The 17,847-nt window shown below is 46.4% G+C and overlaps 1 protein-coding gene across 1 annotated transcript; it reads left to right on the forward strand.

Moving 5' to 3' along the window:
* The first annotated feature begins 258 nt into the window (after nt 1-258).
* KCNV2 (potassium voltage-gated channel modifier subfamily V member 2) lies at nt 259-9,603 on the forward strand. The gene is made up of 3 exons (XM_030566988.1): nt 259-1,713; nt 7,475-7,746; nt 9,576-9,603. The coding sequence occupies exons 1-3, from the start codon at nt 259-261 to the stop codon at nt 9,601-9,603; spliced, it is 1,755 nt and encodes a 584-aa protein (XP_030422848.1).
* Nucleotides 9,604-17,847: the final 8,244 nt, after the last annotated feature.

The raw sequence follows: 17,847 nt of genomic DNA on the forward strand, positions 1-17,847 counted from the left end.
AAGCACTCAGACCTTCCCTGTCAGCAAGATTAAAGCTGTCAACAGCAGTCCCCATGTGTCTGTATCCCAGCCTGAGCTTTAACAACAACTGGAACGGTGGCTGGACAGTAGAGAAATGTGAAACTGCAGCTGTGTTTGATGCTCCAGAGGGAAAGAAAGAAGCATTGTTTGTGTCAGTGCTGGGGGCAGTGGGGCCTGGTGTTAGTTCCTCAGTCAGGTGGAGGCAAAGGAAGGAGAGGAGGGAGAGAGAGAAGCATCATGTTGAAGTTCAACCAAAGGAGACCGTTCCCATTCTCAGACCGTAAAGGAAGGGAAGGAGCTGCAACAAATATTGTTCCCGAAGAAACCAATGCGGGAGAGGAGAAAGAAATAATGTGCTCACAGATGAAGAGTGGGGTTTCTGCTACTGCTACATGGGCCTCTCAGGCTGTGCTGCCTGTGGGAACTGAGGGGAACTACTACTATTATGTGGATGAGGAGGAGGAAGAAGAGGAGGAAGATGAAAGGCAGCAGCAAAATTCCTTTCAGGAGGGAAGCAAGTTCTCGACACCCTTTCCCAACCCCCCTGCCTTCTCCTCCAGAACAGCAGCATCTGCTTCTTCCATGCTGAACATAAATGTAGGTGGCAAAAGTTACCGCCTCACCTACCAGGCAGTGGCCGTCTACCCCAAGACCCGTCTGGGCCGCTTGGCCACTTCCACCGATCGCAGTCGCCAGCTGGGTCTGTGCGATGACTATGCGGTTCAGGGGGATGAGTACTTCTTTGATCGGGACCCTGCTGTCTTCCAGCTGGTCTACAACTTCTATGCCTCTGGGGTGCTGCGGGTGCGAGATGAGCAGTGCCCACTCAGCTTCCTGGAGGAGCTGAGCTACTGGGGGGTGCGGCTCAAATATACGCCGCGCTGCTGCCGCATCTGCTTCGAGGAGCGGCGTGACGAGCTGAGCGAGCAGCTGAAGGTGCAGCGGGAACTGCGTGCTCAAGCAGAGTCCCAGGAGAGTGAGCAGCTCTTCCACCACATGCGCTACTATGGCCCCCAGCGCTGGCGCCTCTGGAACCTAATGGAGAAGCCCTTCTCCTCTGTCAGCGCCAAGGCTATGGGGGTGGCTTCCAGCCTTTTTGTACTCATCTCTGTGGTGGCACTGGCTCTCAACACCGTGGAGGAGATGCAGCAGGTGGACAGGAAAAACGGAGAGAGTCGCCCTATGCTGGAGCATGTTGAGACACTGTGCATCGCCTTCTTCACCCTGGAGTATCTGCTGCGGCTAGTCTCCACCCCAGACCTGCGCCGCTTCGTGAGCAGCCCCCTCAATGCCGTGGATCTCCTTGCCATCCTCCCACTTTACCTCCAGCTGCTGCTGGAGTGCTTTGCCGACGACGACCAGCCTCGGGGCCGGGGCTCTCAGCACGAGCATGACATTGAGAAGGTGGGACGCGTGAGCAAAGTAGGACAAGTGCTGCGCATCATGCGCCTGATGCGGATCTTCCGCATCCTCAAGCTGGCCCGGCACTCCACAGGCCTGCGCGCCTTCGGCTTTACCCTGCGCCAGTGCTACCAACAAGTGGGCTGCCTCTTGCTCTTCATTGCCATGGGCATCTTTGCCTTCTCCGCCATGGTCTACTCTGTGGAGCACGACGTCTCCAGTACCAACTTCACCAGCATCCCCCATGCATGGTGGTGGGCTGCTGTAAGTAAATGCATTGCACTTTGCCAGGTAGCCATCGCTCCCTCTCCTGCTAGAGTTGCTGCCTGTCTTGAAAACAGGAGAGCCGGCCCAGATTTGTGAACATCTGTTCTGAATTCTGAGCTTTGCTTTTACAGGACATGTGCTCTCTCTCTCTCTCTCACACACACACACACACACACACACACCTCTGCTGCAAGCTTACATCAGTTACTGCATCAGGGGATAATCAGTGAAGCAGAGCTGGAAGTCGGTGGCTATGCCACACACTCCTGCTTCCACTGCTGCTCATTAAAGAAAGGAGGAGGACTTGTATAGGAGTGGGGGAAGTGTATGATTTCTTTCTAGTGTCAGCATTGCAGAGAAGTGGGTCTGTGCCATCATAAATATATTGTATAGGGTTTTTTTTCCCTTTTTTGGGGGAGTTTGTAAAAGGCTGTGCTGTGCTGTGCTGACCCAGCATGACAAAAGCTTGTTCTGATTTCATTGCTCAACATTTAAATCCTCCAACTTTATGGCAGTTGAAGTAGCTGCAGATGCCTGGCCTCATAAAATTTTTTATAATGGGCAGTTGTCCAACAGTAGGTGGCATCTCTACAATATACTCAAAATGGCATTTGGTTATTTATACAATACCAGTGGCAGACAAAAATAGATCAGGTGGGGTCTGAATGGTTCAAGGGATTGGTAATTGGATACAGAGCCTTTTGTATCTAGGTCACTAGTTTCAATCTAGTATAGGTCAGTAGTGACAGGAAGTTGGTGACATGACATTTCATGGCTGTTTAGGAGGAATGAGTAGGTGGTCTCAGGCTAGTTCCTAGTGTGGGCAGAGGTTTATATTGCAAAATCACCAGTGGCATGGTTGCTGGTGGTCTTCGCTGAGAAGCCTGAGATCTGGAACCTGAGGAACCTTTCCATCTTTAGCATTTACCCTTGTGGATCAGGTCTGAGGCACAGGGGCAAGTCTGCATGGGGAACCTTTCACAGCCATTGCCTGTGCTGTACTTGTGACTAAACAGAGGACTTCAGTCTGTTGCACAGCATTTCCCAAAATTTGGGACGCACTGTCTTAGGCTGAGCCAGGGCCCATTTGCACGGACATGAGGCAGTACAGGGTTTCCACATACTGCCCTACTATCACTGCAGGGTTGAAGGCTGGCATGATTGCTTTCATTTTCCTGAGGTGGGGGATCAAACTTCTGAAGTGTAGGAAAGGATTCCAATCCCAAATCTGTGCCACCTCCACAGAGTAATACAGTCACACAGAACCCTTACAGAGCACTAACATTATTGTCTCAGAAAACAGAGATGCCAAAATGATTGTTCTCTCCTTAACAGTGACCTGCAAAGGCTACAGCACCACCACTGACTTTACTCCTAGGTGTTGACTGAGTACTCCTAAAAGCCAAGCTAGGAGAGCCAATGCATTAGCACTGGCCCACAGAGCCTTTCTTCTCAGCCACAGAATTAAACATGCAGGGACTCAGGGCTTGTCTACATCAGAAAGTTGCAGCGCTGGTGAGGGAGTTACAGCGCTGCAACTTTGAAGGTGTACACATCTGCAGGGCACCACCAGCGCTGCAACTCCCTGTTTGCAGCGCTGGCCGTACTCCCGTTTTGTCTCGGGTGTAGAGGATCCAGCGCTGGTGATCCAGCGCTGGTAATCAAGTATAGACACTTACCAGCGCTTTTCTTGACCTCCGTGGAATAAGCAGGTATCCCAGCATCACCGAGGAAGCCTCTGGTAATCAAACTGGTCTCCTTTCCCGGTTTGCTCTCTCGTTCCCCGAACCCCGAGCAAGCAGGTCTCCTTCCCTGCGGTTTGCAGGGTGGTTCGGGGAACGCGAGAGCAAACCGCGGCGAAGCTGGTCTCCTTTCCCGGTTTGCTCTCGCGTTCCCCGAACCCCGAGCAAGCAGGTCTCCTTCCCTGCGGTTTGCAGGGTGGTTCGGGGAACGCGAGAGCAAACCGCGGCGAAGCTGGTCTCCTTCCCCGGTTTGCTCTCTCGTTCCCCGAACCCCGAGCAAGCAGGTCTCCTTCCCTGCGGTTTGCAGGGTGGTTCCGGGAACGCGAGAGCAAACCGCGGCGAAGCTGGTCTCCTTTCCCGGTTTGCTCTCGCATTCCCGGAACCCCCGAGCAAGCAGGTCTCCTTCCCTACGGTTTGCAGGGTGGTTCGGGGAACGCGAGAGCAAACCGCGGCGAAGCTGGTCTCCTTTCCCGGTTTGCTCTCTCGTTCCCCGAACCCCGAGCAAGCAGGTCTCCTTCCCTGCGGTTTGCTGGGTGGTTCCGGGAACGCGAGAGCAAACCGCGGCGAAGCTGGTCTCCTTTTCCGGTTTGCTCTCTCGTTCCCCCGAGCAAGCAGGGGGCTGGGGAGGAAGAGATTGTTCCTTTGCAAAGTGCTCTGCAGAATGAAAGAGCGAGAAGGCCTCAGCTCTATTGTTACTCTATGATAGCTGTGACAGGACAGCATGGTACATGCTAGATTGTCAGCCTAGAGTGAGAAATAGACCGCATGGTAATATGGCTAGTGCTGAAGGAACAAAGGGCTCAAATCTCAGTTGCAGCCAGTATTGTCTGGGAGGAGCAGTTGTGGGGAGAAGGGGTGCAAAGGATCTGCTTCCAGTTCCCTGATTCTAGGGCCAGTCCTAGCCCCAGTGCATCCTTAGGGCTACTCCTTTTTACAGCAGCTGACTCTGGCCTCTAAGGAGCCATGGGTCAGCTGAGAATAGCCAAACCGCAAGTGTGCTGGCCACATCCCTGACAGACTCCCCAGACTGTGGGCTACAGCCGTGCACTCTTTTCTGACTCTCTCCCAGCTGTGGAAGTTCTTGCAGGGGAGACCAAGCTCCTTTCCAGCCCCTTTGCATCACTCCAGCTACCAACAGAAAAATCTAGCACATAAAAGCAAGGGTTTGTAGGTCTGTCTTTAATGTGCAAATACTAATTATGTGGCTTGGCTGTCTTTTACCCCCATGCATTATAGGAAAAATTTAAGAGATTCAGATAAGTTAAATAGTGGATAGTTTCGTCAGTCACACACACAAATGATTATTTCCTCAAAATTCTCATGCATAAGACAAGAGTGAATGTAAGAGGACTAGACCCTTAGCACAGGATAATAATCTTGTAGGGGCTATGGTAGATATGTATCTTGCTTTCAACTCAGTATTTGAAGATATTGATCCGTAGGATCATTCAATTCCAGTGACTGAAGTGCCGTTAAACCAAATGCCTAATGCTTTTTCTGGTACAGGAAGCACCAGGTGCAGCCCCATGGATAACCGTACTCAGAGAGTAGTTATTAATGGCTCCCAATCCTGCTGGAAAGGTATAACAAGTGGGGTTCGGCAGGGGTCTGTTTTGGGACCGGCTCTGTTCAATATCTTCATCAACGACTTAGATGTTGGCATAGAAAGTACGTTTATTAAGTTTGCAGACGATACCAAACTGGGAGATATTGCAACTGCTTTGGAGGACAGGGTCAAAATTCAAAATGATCTGTACAAATTGGAGAAATGGTCTGAGGTAAACCGGATGAAGTTCAATAAAGACAAATGTAAAATGCTCCACTTAGGAAGGAACAATGAATTTCACACATACAGAAGGGGAAGAGACTGTCTAGGAAGGAGTATGGAAGAAAGAGATCTAGCGGTCATAGTGGACCACAAGCTAAATATGAGTCAACAGTGTGATACTGTTGCAAAAAAAGCAAACGTGATTCTGGGATGCATTAACAGGTGTGTTGTAAACAAGATACGAGAAGTCATTCTTCCGCTCTATTCTGCACTGGTTAGGCCTCAACTGGAGTATTGTGTCCAATTCTGGGCACTGCATTTCAAGAAAGATGTGGAGAAATTGGAGAGGGTCCAGAGAAGAGCAACAAGAATGATTAAAGGTCTTGAGAACATGACCTATGAAGGAATGCTGAAAGAATTGGGTTTATTTAGTTTGGAAAAGAGAAGACTGAGAGGGGACATGATAGCAGTTTTCAGGTATCTGAAAGGGTGTCATCAGGAGGAGGGAGAAAACTTGTTCACCTTAGCCTCTAAGGATAGAACAAGAAGCAATAGGCTTAAACTGCAGCAAGGGAGATTTAGGTTGGACGTTAGGAAAAAGTTCCTAACTGTCAGGGTAGTTAAACACTGGAATAAATTGCCTAGGGAGGTTGTGGAATCTCTATCTCTGGAGATATTTAAGAGTAGATTAATAAATGTCTATGAGGGATGGTCTAGACAGTATTTGGTCCTGCCATAAGGGCAGGGGACTGGACTCGATGGCCTCTTGAGGTCCCTTCCAGTCCTAAAGTCTATGAATCTATGTAAGCTACTGTTTCATTCATTTGAAATAACATTCTGTCTAAATGGTGAGAGGCTGGCACACTGCCTGCCATAATGTTCAAAAATTAATTCAGTGCTTTCATCACAAGAGCACTGGTCTGGGACTACACCTTCCTGTTTTAGCCATTTCTGCTAGCATGTTTATTATTCTCTCTCTCTCTCACACACACACACACACACACACACACACACACACACACACACACACACACACTGTATGTAGTAGATGTAGACTGGTAATGCCTGCTTGGGATCTATGCTAGACCAAATGTTATTGGGGCGCTTGATGCAGTTCTAACTGTTGCAGTATTTCATGTCAGTATAAAAGCCAGCATAACACCTCCACCATCGGTGTATGGTAAAGCAGGAAAAATATGCTACTGAATGAAGGGGGGGCATTCATTAACATCTCAGACGAGATATGGATAAAGCGATGGCAGGATTCAACTTTCACAGAATATGGTAATGGCAAAAAATTTATTTCCTGAACTTTAAAAATGATTTCAACTGAAACAGCTAGCGTTGTCACTAAGATCGGATGTCAAAAGGTTTCCCAGTACCAAAACTTCAGTTAAAACAACTAGGGCAGTCCTATGCACTCATCCACCATCCCCTCTGTGCCTGTAACATGGCAGAACGAGAGCAGGAAAGATAATCACTCACTTGCTGACATACACTTCAAACAAAACAAACTTTTAAGCAGTTGAAAAGGCTCTTCATTATTTACACACTTCCTTAGTCTCCTTATTTTAAAAAAAGTCCATATTAAAATGAGCTGATGGACTGTTCTTCCCAGAGGCAAGTGTTTTAAAATGTATTTCACTGCTAAAGGACACACACCAGTCTGGGCCCTGTTCTTCACCATATTTACCACTTCATTCACCAGACAGGTAAAGGTAAAAGTCAGCACGCACACACGCACACACACTTCACCCCCAAGTTATTGGGCTGAAGTGAATGTGGGTGGGGTGAGGACCAGTCCATTCCTTAAAAACAGGGTAAGGGCACACAGCTGCCATGCAGCTTCAACCCAGCCTCTACTGCAGCTAGTCTCAGAGAGTGGTGGGGTTACTGGATGGGTCAGGTCATAAATCTGTGTCCACTCCCTTGGACCTAACGCATCTGTGTCCACTCCCTTGGACCATCTATGCAGACCTGCCTGTGGTTGGCTCAGGGGTGCTGTCTGCAGCACACAGCAGATTCCGGAGGACTTCCTAATGACAATAGTGGGTTTAATTATTTAAGGATAGCTTTTACGCTTAGGGATGGTACCTGGGGGTGGGGGTGGGGGTGGACAATGTAGAGCCAGTGTGTAATAATTCAGGTTTTTAGTTATACAAGTGTTCAAAATATCTTAACTGTATTGAGAAGCTGAAGCCCCAGCTGGCTAGATTAAAGAAAGGTATGTGCACTCCTCTGTTTGGATAATGAATTACTATTGATTTGCCTATAGGTCAGCATCTCTACAGTGGGCTATGGTGATATGTGTCCAGAAACTCACCTCGGGTGCCTGTTTGCTTTCCTCTGCATTGCTTTTGGAATAATTCTGAATGGAATGCCCATCTCCATCCTCTACAATAAATTCTCAGACTATTACAGCAAACTGAAGGCCTATGAATATACAGCTGTAAGGAAGGAAAGAAGCAAGATTAACTTTACACGAAGAACCAGGAAGAAAATATCCAAGTGCTGTGGAGAAGGCCCAACCCATTACACTGCTCTACAGCCAAAATGCTTCTGAAATAAATGTAGTCCAACTTTACTAATTGTGGTTCACTGAGAACGAAAATGATGCTTAAAATTGTTGATTGGCTCTAGTTTTTAAGATATGCTATTGGGGCAGTATATACGACCCTTGACTTGGGAATGGTGAGTTATAAAGGGAAGAGATCTCAATTTAAACCAGAAATGACTAAAATACATCTTTGACTGGATCTATTAATAAATCTATGACTGGGTTTGGACAGCATTTGCTTTTTAGGCAAAACAATGAATGATGCAATCTGAAGCTGGTATTGCATCATACATGATATGAATTGCATCATGTTATTCCTAGAAGTCATGGATGATGCAATCATAACGAAGCTTACATCACTCTGCTGAAGAAATTGCCCTATATCAGCTCTAGAAATCATACAGTGTGGTGCTCTCTTATTTGTCAGAGTTTGATTTTGCAAAGGGACACATTTCTGTTTAGCCAAAGTGAGCAGAGAGGCCTCGTACTTGTGTGAACAGTGCAGATAACTTCTGCTATGTTTGTGGTGAAGTGACTTTTGCATCACAAAAGCGCACTCTAACCACTATGGTTAAGAAAGCCTATCACCTTTATTTTGGCTGCAAAATTAGAGATCAGGACGAGAGGTGGTCCCCACACATATGCTGCAACACTTGTGCAACAAATCTTCGCCAGTGGTTGAACAGGATAGGGAAATCTATGCCTTTTGCAGTGCCAATGATTTGGAGAGAGCCAACAGATCATACCAGCAATTGTTACTTCTGCATGGTGCCTCCACTTGGGAAAGGTGTGTCAAAGAAGAAAAAGTGGACTGTGCATTATCCAAACATTCCATCAGCTATATGCCCAGTACCCTATGGAGAAGGACTGCCAGTTCCTGATGCACCAGAATCATTCTCACTTGAGTCAGATGAGGAAGAGGAGGAGGATGAAACTTCTGGTCCTGAACCATCAATGTCACAGGACCCACATTTTCTCCCATCCTCCTCCTCTGAACCACACCTCATAACACAAGGTGAACTGAATGACCTTGTTGGGGATTTGGAACTCCCCAAGAGTAAGGCAGAGCTGTTGGGCTCCAGATTACAGCAGTGGAATCTCCTGGCAGGCTATCAGGGCAAATGGAGCCCATCAATGCTTGCAGACTATTGCTGGACAGTGACAAGAGATGCTCCATTTAATGAATACAAGAGACAAGCCAAGAAGCGCTGAGTAGACACTGAATAGGACTAAACTATGTACATAATAGTTTTTTGCCTTTTGTTTCATAATAAATTTTATTTATATAACCCTTTTGCTGATTTTTAAAGTGTTACATAAACAGGACAGGTGAAATATTATCATGTAAAGCAACCATAAATACATGAAAAGACCTAGGTTTACAATTTATGATTAAAACTCTACTATCTACACAATATACATAGACATAAAATGTAAAAACTTAAATATTTTAGAAACAGTAGCCAATCTGTTGTTTTAATTGTCATATTTGAATTCAGCACATCAAAATACATAATAAATATCACATTTTATCTCTGAAGCAGACGACTTCTCAAAAATTGTAGACCAGTGTTATTTACCAAGGCCTAGATACAATTAATACTTCAGGGACTATAAAGGGACAGAGGAGCTCAAGGGGAAAGCCGAGAAAATACTATTACAACGGATCACCCAAGTCAAATAAAGATAAAGCAGCAGCTCTAAAAGGAATAAGAAAATACTGAAAGCAACTCTCAAGCTTTTGTCTTTTAAAAAAATTACAGATCTATTTTACTACAGTTTCTTCTCAGCTTCTTTTTGCTTATGCTCATTATTACAGCAGCAATGCACTTGGTTTTTATGTGTGATGCCAGTATCGATGGCGCTTGCTGAATTAGCCAGCCAGAGACTCTGAGTTGTACAGCTGACTCAGGGCTGTAATGCCATGCCCAAAACACATCCTACAATAATGACCCACCATGGCCAAACCAAAGACAACTGAGTCTGTTCCCGTGCAGTGGCTGCTACTCAGCAATAGGCAGGATGACTCTTGCCTCAAAAATTAAACAGATGTAGAAGGGGGAAAAGGCAATGTATTTGCTGTGCAGAAATAGGTTAAGTATTAGGTTTTTAAACATGGAGCGGACACAGATAATATGTACCTGCTATAGCTACATCAGTTGCTTTCACATATAAACAATGTGTTGCTTAGGTTTTTGGACATTATTTGTGCTATAACATATAGTTCATGGTTCGATTTGCCAATATTATTTTGTAATGCAGCCTTGCAAAAGTGTACTTGCTCAGAGCGAGTAACTTCAGGTGTGATAAAAATGTTGACTTAATTCTTTTTGGTTTTGTTTTTTCCATTAATATCCTTCCTAATGGCAAAGAACTGGTGAGTAAGTTTGGGTAAATGTTTGTGATAGATTTCTAAGCTCATTTTAATGCAAAAATCTGCTTAAGAATGCAGCTGTAAACTAAATGCATTTTATATGAACAACAGTGTTTAATGTGAATATCTTCTATTAGTGTGTTAAGAACAATATGGGTTAGTTGTGGTTTAGATCTAAGTTAAAATAAAGTTCTGAAAAACAGCCAAAATGGAGTGAGAGGAACATAAGAACAGCCATAATGGGTCAGACCAAAGGTCCATCTAGCCCAGTAGCCTGTCTTCTGATAGTGGCCAATGCCAGGTGCTTCCGCAGGAATGAACAGGTAACCATCAAGTGATCCATCCATTGGTGCCCATTCCCAGCATGTGGCAAATAGAGGCTAAGAACACCATCCCTGCCCAATTAGAAGGGAAAGGACATGGTTACCTAACAGGGCATGTTCATGCTCAAGATTTTATCAATAGGTCTTCCAGTAGTTTTGAAAATATAATAGTAAGACAAGTATTTGAATTTGTTTCAATATTGATAAAATCATAATAAATGGGGATATGAGTATACATTGATCCTCTTGATAGAATTATGTACATACTGAGGATCTAATTCTGTCACCCAAGGTCACATTCAGTAGTCATTTATTCCATGAGAACATCATTTGAAATCAATGGGATTATTTGCATAACAAGGTCTATCTAACGCCCTATTAGTAAGAATAGCAGAATCTGACTCTAAATTAGCTATAGCCAAAATCAAGTGGTTTCATTGTTTTAGTTCACTGGGAACATTCTTTTCACATAAGACAAATCATATGAGGGGTTAAAATAGGAATGAGGGCAATGATCTGAAAGCTAGAACTGTTATTTGTAAGCCTTCATATAGGGCTTAAAATGGGGAAAGTGGTCATCTCTTTAGAGGAAGTAATGATGTTAAGGAAGATTGATGCCATCAAGGGCTGCTATTCAGCACAGCAGTCATTTCATAGCAAAATAACCTGACGGAGGGGTGTATTTTAAATGGGTCGGCTCTTGCTTACTGTTTGCATTGTGCTGCTGAATGTAAGTTGCCATGTTCAAGTCTTACAGTGACACTGGAGACCTCTGTGTAGGGCAGTCTCTCAGGCAGCTGAGAAACACAAGGGAAGGGCATTAACTCTGCCATAGCCATGAAAATTTAACTGTGGTGTTAAGCAAAAAGAAATATTTTTCTATCAAAGGAGAAGTCAATTAGCAACCCAGTTGCTTTTCTTACTCTTGCCCACTAGACAAACCTGTTAGAACCCCGCCTGTCAACTCTCACTTCAAAAACCATATTCAGAGCACCAGGGCCGGCATTAAGGAAAATAGTGCTCAGGGCAAATTTGTATTTTGGTGTCCCCTGCCTCCCACTGCCATCCAGCCCCTACTGCTTGCCTGGGCTCCACACAACAGGTCAGCAGTCCAAGGAGAGGCCCAGCAACTGGAGAGCACCAGAGGGCTATGGTAGCATGGTGACCTGAGAGACCTGGTAAAGGGAGGTAGGGGGGGCGGGCAGGAACCAGAGGAGTACAGCATCTCACTGGTGTGGGGATGTGAGGGGCAGGGGGTAAAGTGTCATCGGGGTGCCAGAAGGGCAGATCTCTCCCCACACGCCAATACTGAGCATCCCCCTTCAAGTGCTCTTGCCCAGTCCCAGGGAAGGTGGGTTAATGGAGGAGGTTCAAATGCAAATATTTCAGCGTACTGAAGGTAGCTCAGGTGGGTGATGATGGTGGAAGGTTGTGCCCAAAAATATCTCGAACCTGCTGTACTACCACCTCCCTTTGGGCTAAGCACAAAAAAGGGGGGGCATCCCTGAGAACTAGGGAAAATGGGGAGCTAGGGGGGTCAGAAAAACAGTATAGGGGAACTGCATAGACCTGGGGGACAGCCTGAGAACTGGGGACAATGGGAACTAAGGGGCAGAGGGGAGGGCCTCTTCAGAGCTAGGGTGAGCTGGGACTTGGAGGCACAGGGAGGGACCCCCCTCCTGGGAGCTAGATGGACATGGAGGACTAAGGGGACAGGGAGCCCCCTGCCGGAAGCATGAGGGACTGGGACCTGGCCACTGGGGAGGAGCAGAGACCTGGATGCACAGGGAGGGGCCCCCTGGGACCTGGCTAGACAACAAGCAGGGTCAGGGTCACAGGGAGAGACACCCCCCAGGAGCTGGGTGGGGCTCGGACCTGGGGACACATGCACGGACTACTGGGAGCTGCAGGGGGCTGGACCCCAAAGGGACAAGGGGGGGTGCTCCTGGGAGCTGAGCAGTGGGGCCCTGGATGCACAGGGAAGGCCCATCTCGGAGCTGGTAGGCATGGAGGGGGTTGGAGGCACAGGTAGACTGCCCTAACCACTAGGCTAAAAGTTGTGAGGGAGGGCCTCATCCTACTCATGTTCAGGGGCGGCTCCAGGCCCCAGCACACCAAACATGTGCTTGGGGTGGCAAGCCGCGGGGGGGGGGGGGGGCGCTCTGCCTGTGGGAGGCCTGCCGAAGCCGCAGGACCAGCGGACCCTCCGCAGGCAAAGCGCCGGACGCAGTCTGCCTGCCATGCTTGGGGCAGCAAAATCTCTAGAGCCGCCTCTGCTCATGTCTTCCCAGCCATTTTGTGTAAGCTCATCGCTAGGGGCCAATTCGGTAGGTGAGCTCTGAACATAATTACGGGATCAGATTCAGGCCCCACGCGTAGAGCCCTGCAAATCCGTGGGTATCTGCTTTATATCCGTGAACTGTTTCTGCAGATACCACCAGTGCAGATGTGGCTTCAAATTTTGTATCCACGCAGGGGTCTGATGGTAAGAGCCAAGCGGGCAGCTGTGAAGAACCGCGGTGCAGATCCTCCACCTACCCTCAAAAGAGGGCCTGTGGGGGACAGGGACACAGGCTGGGGGCTGCTCCGGCTCCCCGCCCAGGGCAGGGGGAGGGGCCCCCCAGCTTCACACAGCTGCCCACCCACCTCTTACCATGGCCGGGCTGCGGCTCTGAGTCTCCTCCCCACCTTGGCCGGAGCCCGGTAGGAAGAGCTGCGCTGGCAGCTGTGGGGAGCCTGGATCCCTCCACTTGTCCTGGGTGGGGGGACAGGGACACAGGCTGGGACCTGCTCAGGTGCATCGTCCAGGCAGGTGGAGGATCCCCCACAGACACAGCTCCCCACAGCTGCCCGCCCAGCTCTTATTGTGGCCGGACTGTGGCGCTGAGCTGCCGCCCCGCCTCCCCGGAGCCAGGTTGGGGAAAACCATGTGGGGAACCTGGGTCCCTTGCCCTGGGTGGGGTTAGGCTGAGGAGCAGTGACACTAGGCGGGGAGGCTAGGGGCAGGGATAGGGGCTAGGGGCTGCTCCCCCCCCACCCAAGGCAGGCGGATCCACCACAGGTCCCTACAGCTGCTGGCGCATCTCTCCCTGACCAGGCTCCGTGGAGAGGGGATGCCTCGGAGCCTCAGTCTGGCCTGTGGTGTGGAGCCCTGCAAATCAGCAGAAATCCACTTATGCAGGTATCCGCAGATAATTTTTGTAGCTCGAATGTGGATACACAGGCTAATTAGGCAGAGGAAGTAGCACTTAAGCGCTTAAATCCTTGTGTGAATCTAGCCGTAGGTGCATACATATAAAAAGCCTTCATTATTCTTACCTCCTCTTCCACATTCACAAAGGCTTCCATGTGTGTCCTCAGTGCACTAAGCTTACTAAAATGAAAGTCAAGTATTGAATATCAAGGATCTTAAAATCATCCACTGCAGCCTTGGTTATTTGGACACCACGAGGAAAATAGTAGTTGGATAACCAAAGGAATGTTCAATGCATGTAGTAGACATCAGAGGAAATACTAGGGGGGCAGAGCATAAGACCTTAGCTAGAAGTCCTTGTTTTGTGTAACACGGAGTTTGGGATAGTTAAGGGTGTGGGTTTTTTTTCATGGCTTTGTAAAATTAAAATTCTGTCCTGTTAATGTGCCATGTTTGAGATTGTTGCATTTTAAGCAATTACAGATACTAATGAGCCTTGGGGGAGACCAAATATACATTCTTTCCGTATGTTTCAATGCAGGTTTAGTGAAGATTTGACTCCAGTATTCAAGGGAGCCGTCAGTGTTCAAGATGGACTGGTCTCATCCATTAGAACAATTAATTATTGTTTCCCCCTCTCCCTTATTTTAGCCCTGCAGGATTAAAAGGCAAGGCAGATCTCCCAAGGATCAGCCCCCAACATTAAGGATTAAAAGAAAGCCGCATTGGAAAGAGCTTTTGCGAAAATTCTTGTCTAAAAAGATCATCATGCTGTAGATACAATTAAGCATCTAAGTTTATTTTTCTAATGTAGAAATATAGCTGTTGAAGGGTCAACCAAATAATAATAATTTAATGGAAATCTGGTACTATTTCCATGCCTCCAAGGTAAGTAGTAATTTATCTTAAACTAGGCAGTTTTAGGTTTAAGAATAATAAAAAAAAGTTCTCTAATAAAGTTCAAATTTTTAAAAAATGAATGGACTTTATTAAAACCCAAGATAATGGAATCTACTTCTGCTCACTTCAGATAGCTTTAAAAAGATCTTCAGCTGTTTTGATAACTGAGTTTGTCCTATTTTTTGGTACCCTAAAATATCTATGTGCCATACTTATCTGTTATTTACATAACCTTTATTAACTTCCTTATTCAATAGTAGAGAAATTGCACAATTTATAACAGTCATTCAGGACTTTAGCTTGGTAATGAACAGTCAGAGGCACTAGGTTGTTGGTTTTTTAAATGTATTTTGGAACACGTAATTTAAAATAATTTAATAAAAATAGTCTGAGTAACCAATAATCCAGGTGTCCTTAGATAGGGGATTACCAAACACCTCATTATAAAGCTACGACAGTTGATGTTCAGTTCCACTCCATAAAGTGATTTTGTAAGAATAGCAGTGTGAGGTTCCATATTTACTGCCTCAGTAAATTTCACATTTAGTTTGCTCAGTTTACAAGCAAAATAATTTTTTCCTCCCTTAACTGCTGCCCATGCAAACCCAGGCTGGGATCTGAAAGTCAAGTTGTGTTCTTTCCTTCCCATCCATTGTTACTAGTAATAAAGATTCTGCACACTAAGTTTTCTCTTCATTGTGTAACCCTGTTGGCTTCATTGGTTTTAGTAGGTGAAGCTGGCTGGAATATGTTCATTGCTAATTGACCAGCGGCCACTGGGAGCTGCAGGTGGCTGTGCCTGCGGACTATCAGTGTAAACAAACTGTCTCGTGTCCTGCCAGTGGATTACCGTGACAGGCCTCAGGTTGCCCACCACTGCTTTAAGGCAACAGCATATGCTGGAAGCAGGTAGAAACCACAACTAAGAGCACTGCATGGTTAACGCCCGATTTTAGCCTACCCCACTAATGTCCATACAGAAAACCTTATGACCTGGGTTTGGAGATGCTTTAAGCCAAGGGTCTGCACAACAAACATTTTGGTGGCCTCAGAGTGTTGCCCCCAACTCTTGTTGGTGGCCGCTATGATAATTTTTCCTAAAATACTTAATTAACTTTAGAAAAAACATATAATTATGAACATATACATGTCCAAATCATTGTAATCTATCTATGTAGGGGTTTTTTGCAGACTCAATAATAAAAATAATGTACAGTTGTCTCTGTTATTTACTAGATCTAAACAAAATAGAAATGTAGATAAGGTGCTTTTCATGGTCTTGTCTTATTGTTTCTTTTGCTTTTTTTGGTTGCATTTTTGTTTTAGACTTGCTAGCTAGTAAGTCTGCTTCTGTAAAAAATGATATTTTTATGTTTATTAATATCACTTTTCACAGCAACAGACTTGTTAGCTAGCTGAGAGGCAATGAAACATGATATTTACAAACATACAGATATCATTTTTCACAGCAGGCTTACTCAGCCCGGGCAAGCTGAGGCACAAATTAAGGGCTTGTCTACACTACCCGCCAGATCAGCAGGCAGCAATCGATCCAGCGGGGTCGATTTATCGCATCTAGTATAGACGGAATAAATCGATCGCTCAGTGCTCTCCCATCAACTCCAGTACTCCACCAGAATGAGGAGCTCAAGCAGAGTTGATGGGAGAGCGTCACCTGTTGATTTACCGCAGTGAAGACACCGTGGTAAGTAGATCTAAGTACGTCAACTTTAGCTACACTATTCACGTATCTGAAGTTGCGTATCTTAGATCAATCCTGTGCAGTAGTGTAGACAATCCCAAAGCCTTGAATGAGGAGGTAGGTAGGGAGGCAGTGGGTGCCAGGGGTGATGGGGTGGATGAGGGATGGAGCCCACCTGGCCTTGCAGCTGCAGGCCCGAGCCTGTGGATTGAGCCTGCTGCCTGCCACCTGCCAACCCCAGGGCTGAAGCCAGAGTCCCATTGCCCTCAGAAAGGCAGGGAACTCACACCAGCTGTCTGCTGCTCTGGTGTTTATGGCTCCTGGGGGAAGGGGGAGGGCCCAGTGCTGTCCTCCCCCTGAATCACTGACTCTGCTTTAACTTAGACTGGAACTCACATGTTGCAGTGATGGCACAGGAGAAAATCCCTCTAGTGCTGATAGACCTTCAAAATCCTTCCAACAATTCCCCAATGAAAGGCAGAGAAGTTCTCCTGCAATTGACACAACTGACTGGGAAAGAATTATAGAGCATCTCAGCATAAAGAACCATGGGATATGCCCACAGCTATGTGAGCGTGGGCAGAAACAGTGAGGACACAGGCACCAGGCAGGATTTTGCAGTGGAGACACTCATCACTGGGCTAGGGCTAGCCCAGGTGCCAATCACTTGAGTTAACTGTGGAGTGTAGATATAACCAAAGGGTCAGATCCTGCAAGAGAATCGATGTGAGCATATCCCTGTGCCTGCCTGGAGCTCCACCGAAGTCAAGAGGACTCCATGTGGGGGCAAGAGTCTGCTCAGGTAGATCTAGTGCCTGGATCCTGTCCTCAATGCTTAAAACATAGCAGCCTTTTAAAATATTTTTTTATATACTGGATAAACAAATGAAAAAATGTTCTGACAGGTCAGGAAGATTTGCTTTATACAATATCTTATGATCATGTACACATAGTTATAACACTGACTGTAGTGGCATGGGGACGCTGTCCCCATCTTACTGCACAGGGCTAGGGCAGGAGTTCCTGGAGGATATTATTTAGGCAAAGTATTTTGTGTTGAGAACAGTGGACAATTGTCATCAAAAGCTTAATGGGTGAGCCTGTCTGATTTCCCTCTTCTGCCACTACGCCTTGTCCTGCTAAAACAGAAGACAAATACATGAGCCGAGTAGAACATCTTGCTTACTTTACTAATAAATACTTCAGTAATAAGACTATGTATCAACTTACAAGAGAGACATTTACCAGCAGCAGCTCCACTTAAAGTTCCTGTTCTGTTTTTCATAGTTATTCAGTCAGTGGTGATCCTACTAAAAAGTAATGTTTTAACCTGCATTGTGAAGTCCACACCGTTACCACACTGAACTAGACGAACCCTCCGTCTAATTCTATATACATTACACCAGAGATGAATTTCCCCATTCTTTTTACTTGCATAAGACAATGTCAGTTCCTAAATACTTCCCAAAAAGTCACTGCACAAAACAGCACTAATTCTAGGCACTGGTCCCAGGGAACTTCAGGGATTTGTTTAATATTCAGCTTGCATGTTTCAAAAAGATCAGTGAATGTTTTTACAATTTCACTGTCATTTTTTCT

The sequence above is a fragment of the Gopherus evgoodei genome, chromosome 6 (assembly GCF_007399415.2).
Source record: "Gopherus evgoodei ecotype Sinaloan lineage chromosome 6, rGopEvg1_v1.p, whole genome shotgun sequence".
NCBI classification, from domain to species: domain Eukaryota; kingdom Metazoa; phylum Chordata; order Testudines; family Testudinidae; genus Gopherus; species Gopherus evgoodei.

Excerpts from the sequence above, each read along its gene's own strand:
- KCNV2 (XM_030566988.1), top strand. The coding sequence starts at position 259 with ATGTTGAAGTTCAACCAAAGGAGACCGTTCCCATTCTCAGACCGTAAA. Across the intron at positions 1,714-7,474 it reads AATGCATTGCACTTTGCCAG|GTCAGCATCTCTACAGTGGG; the intron begins GTAGCCATCGCT and ends ATTTGCCTATAG. Across the intron at positions 7,747-9,575 it reads ACCCATTACACTGCTCTACA|CAGCAATGCACTTGGTTTTT; the intron begins GCCAAAATGCTT and ends TCATTATTACAG.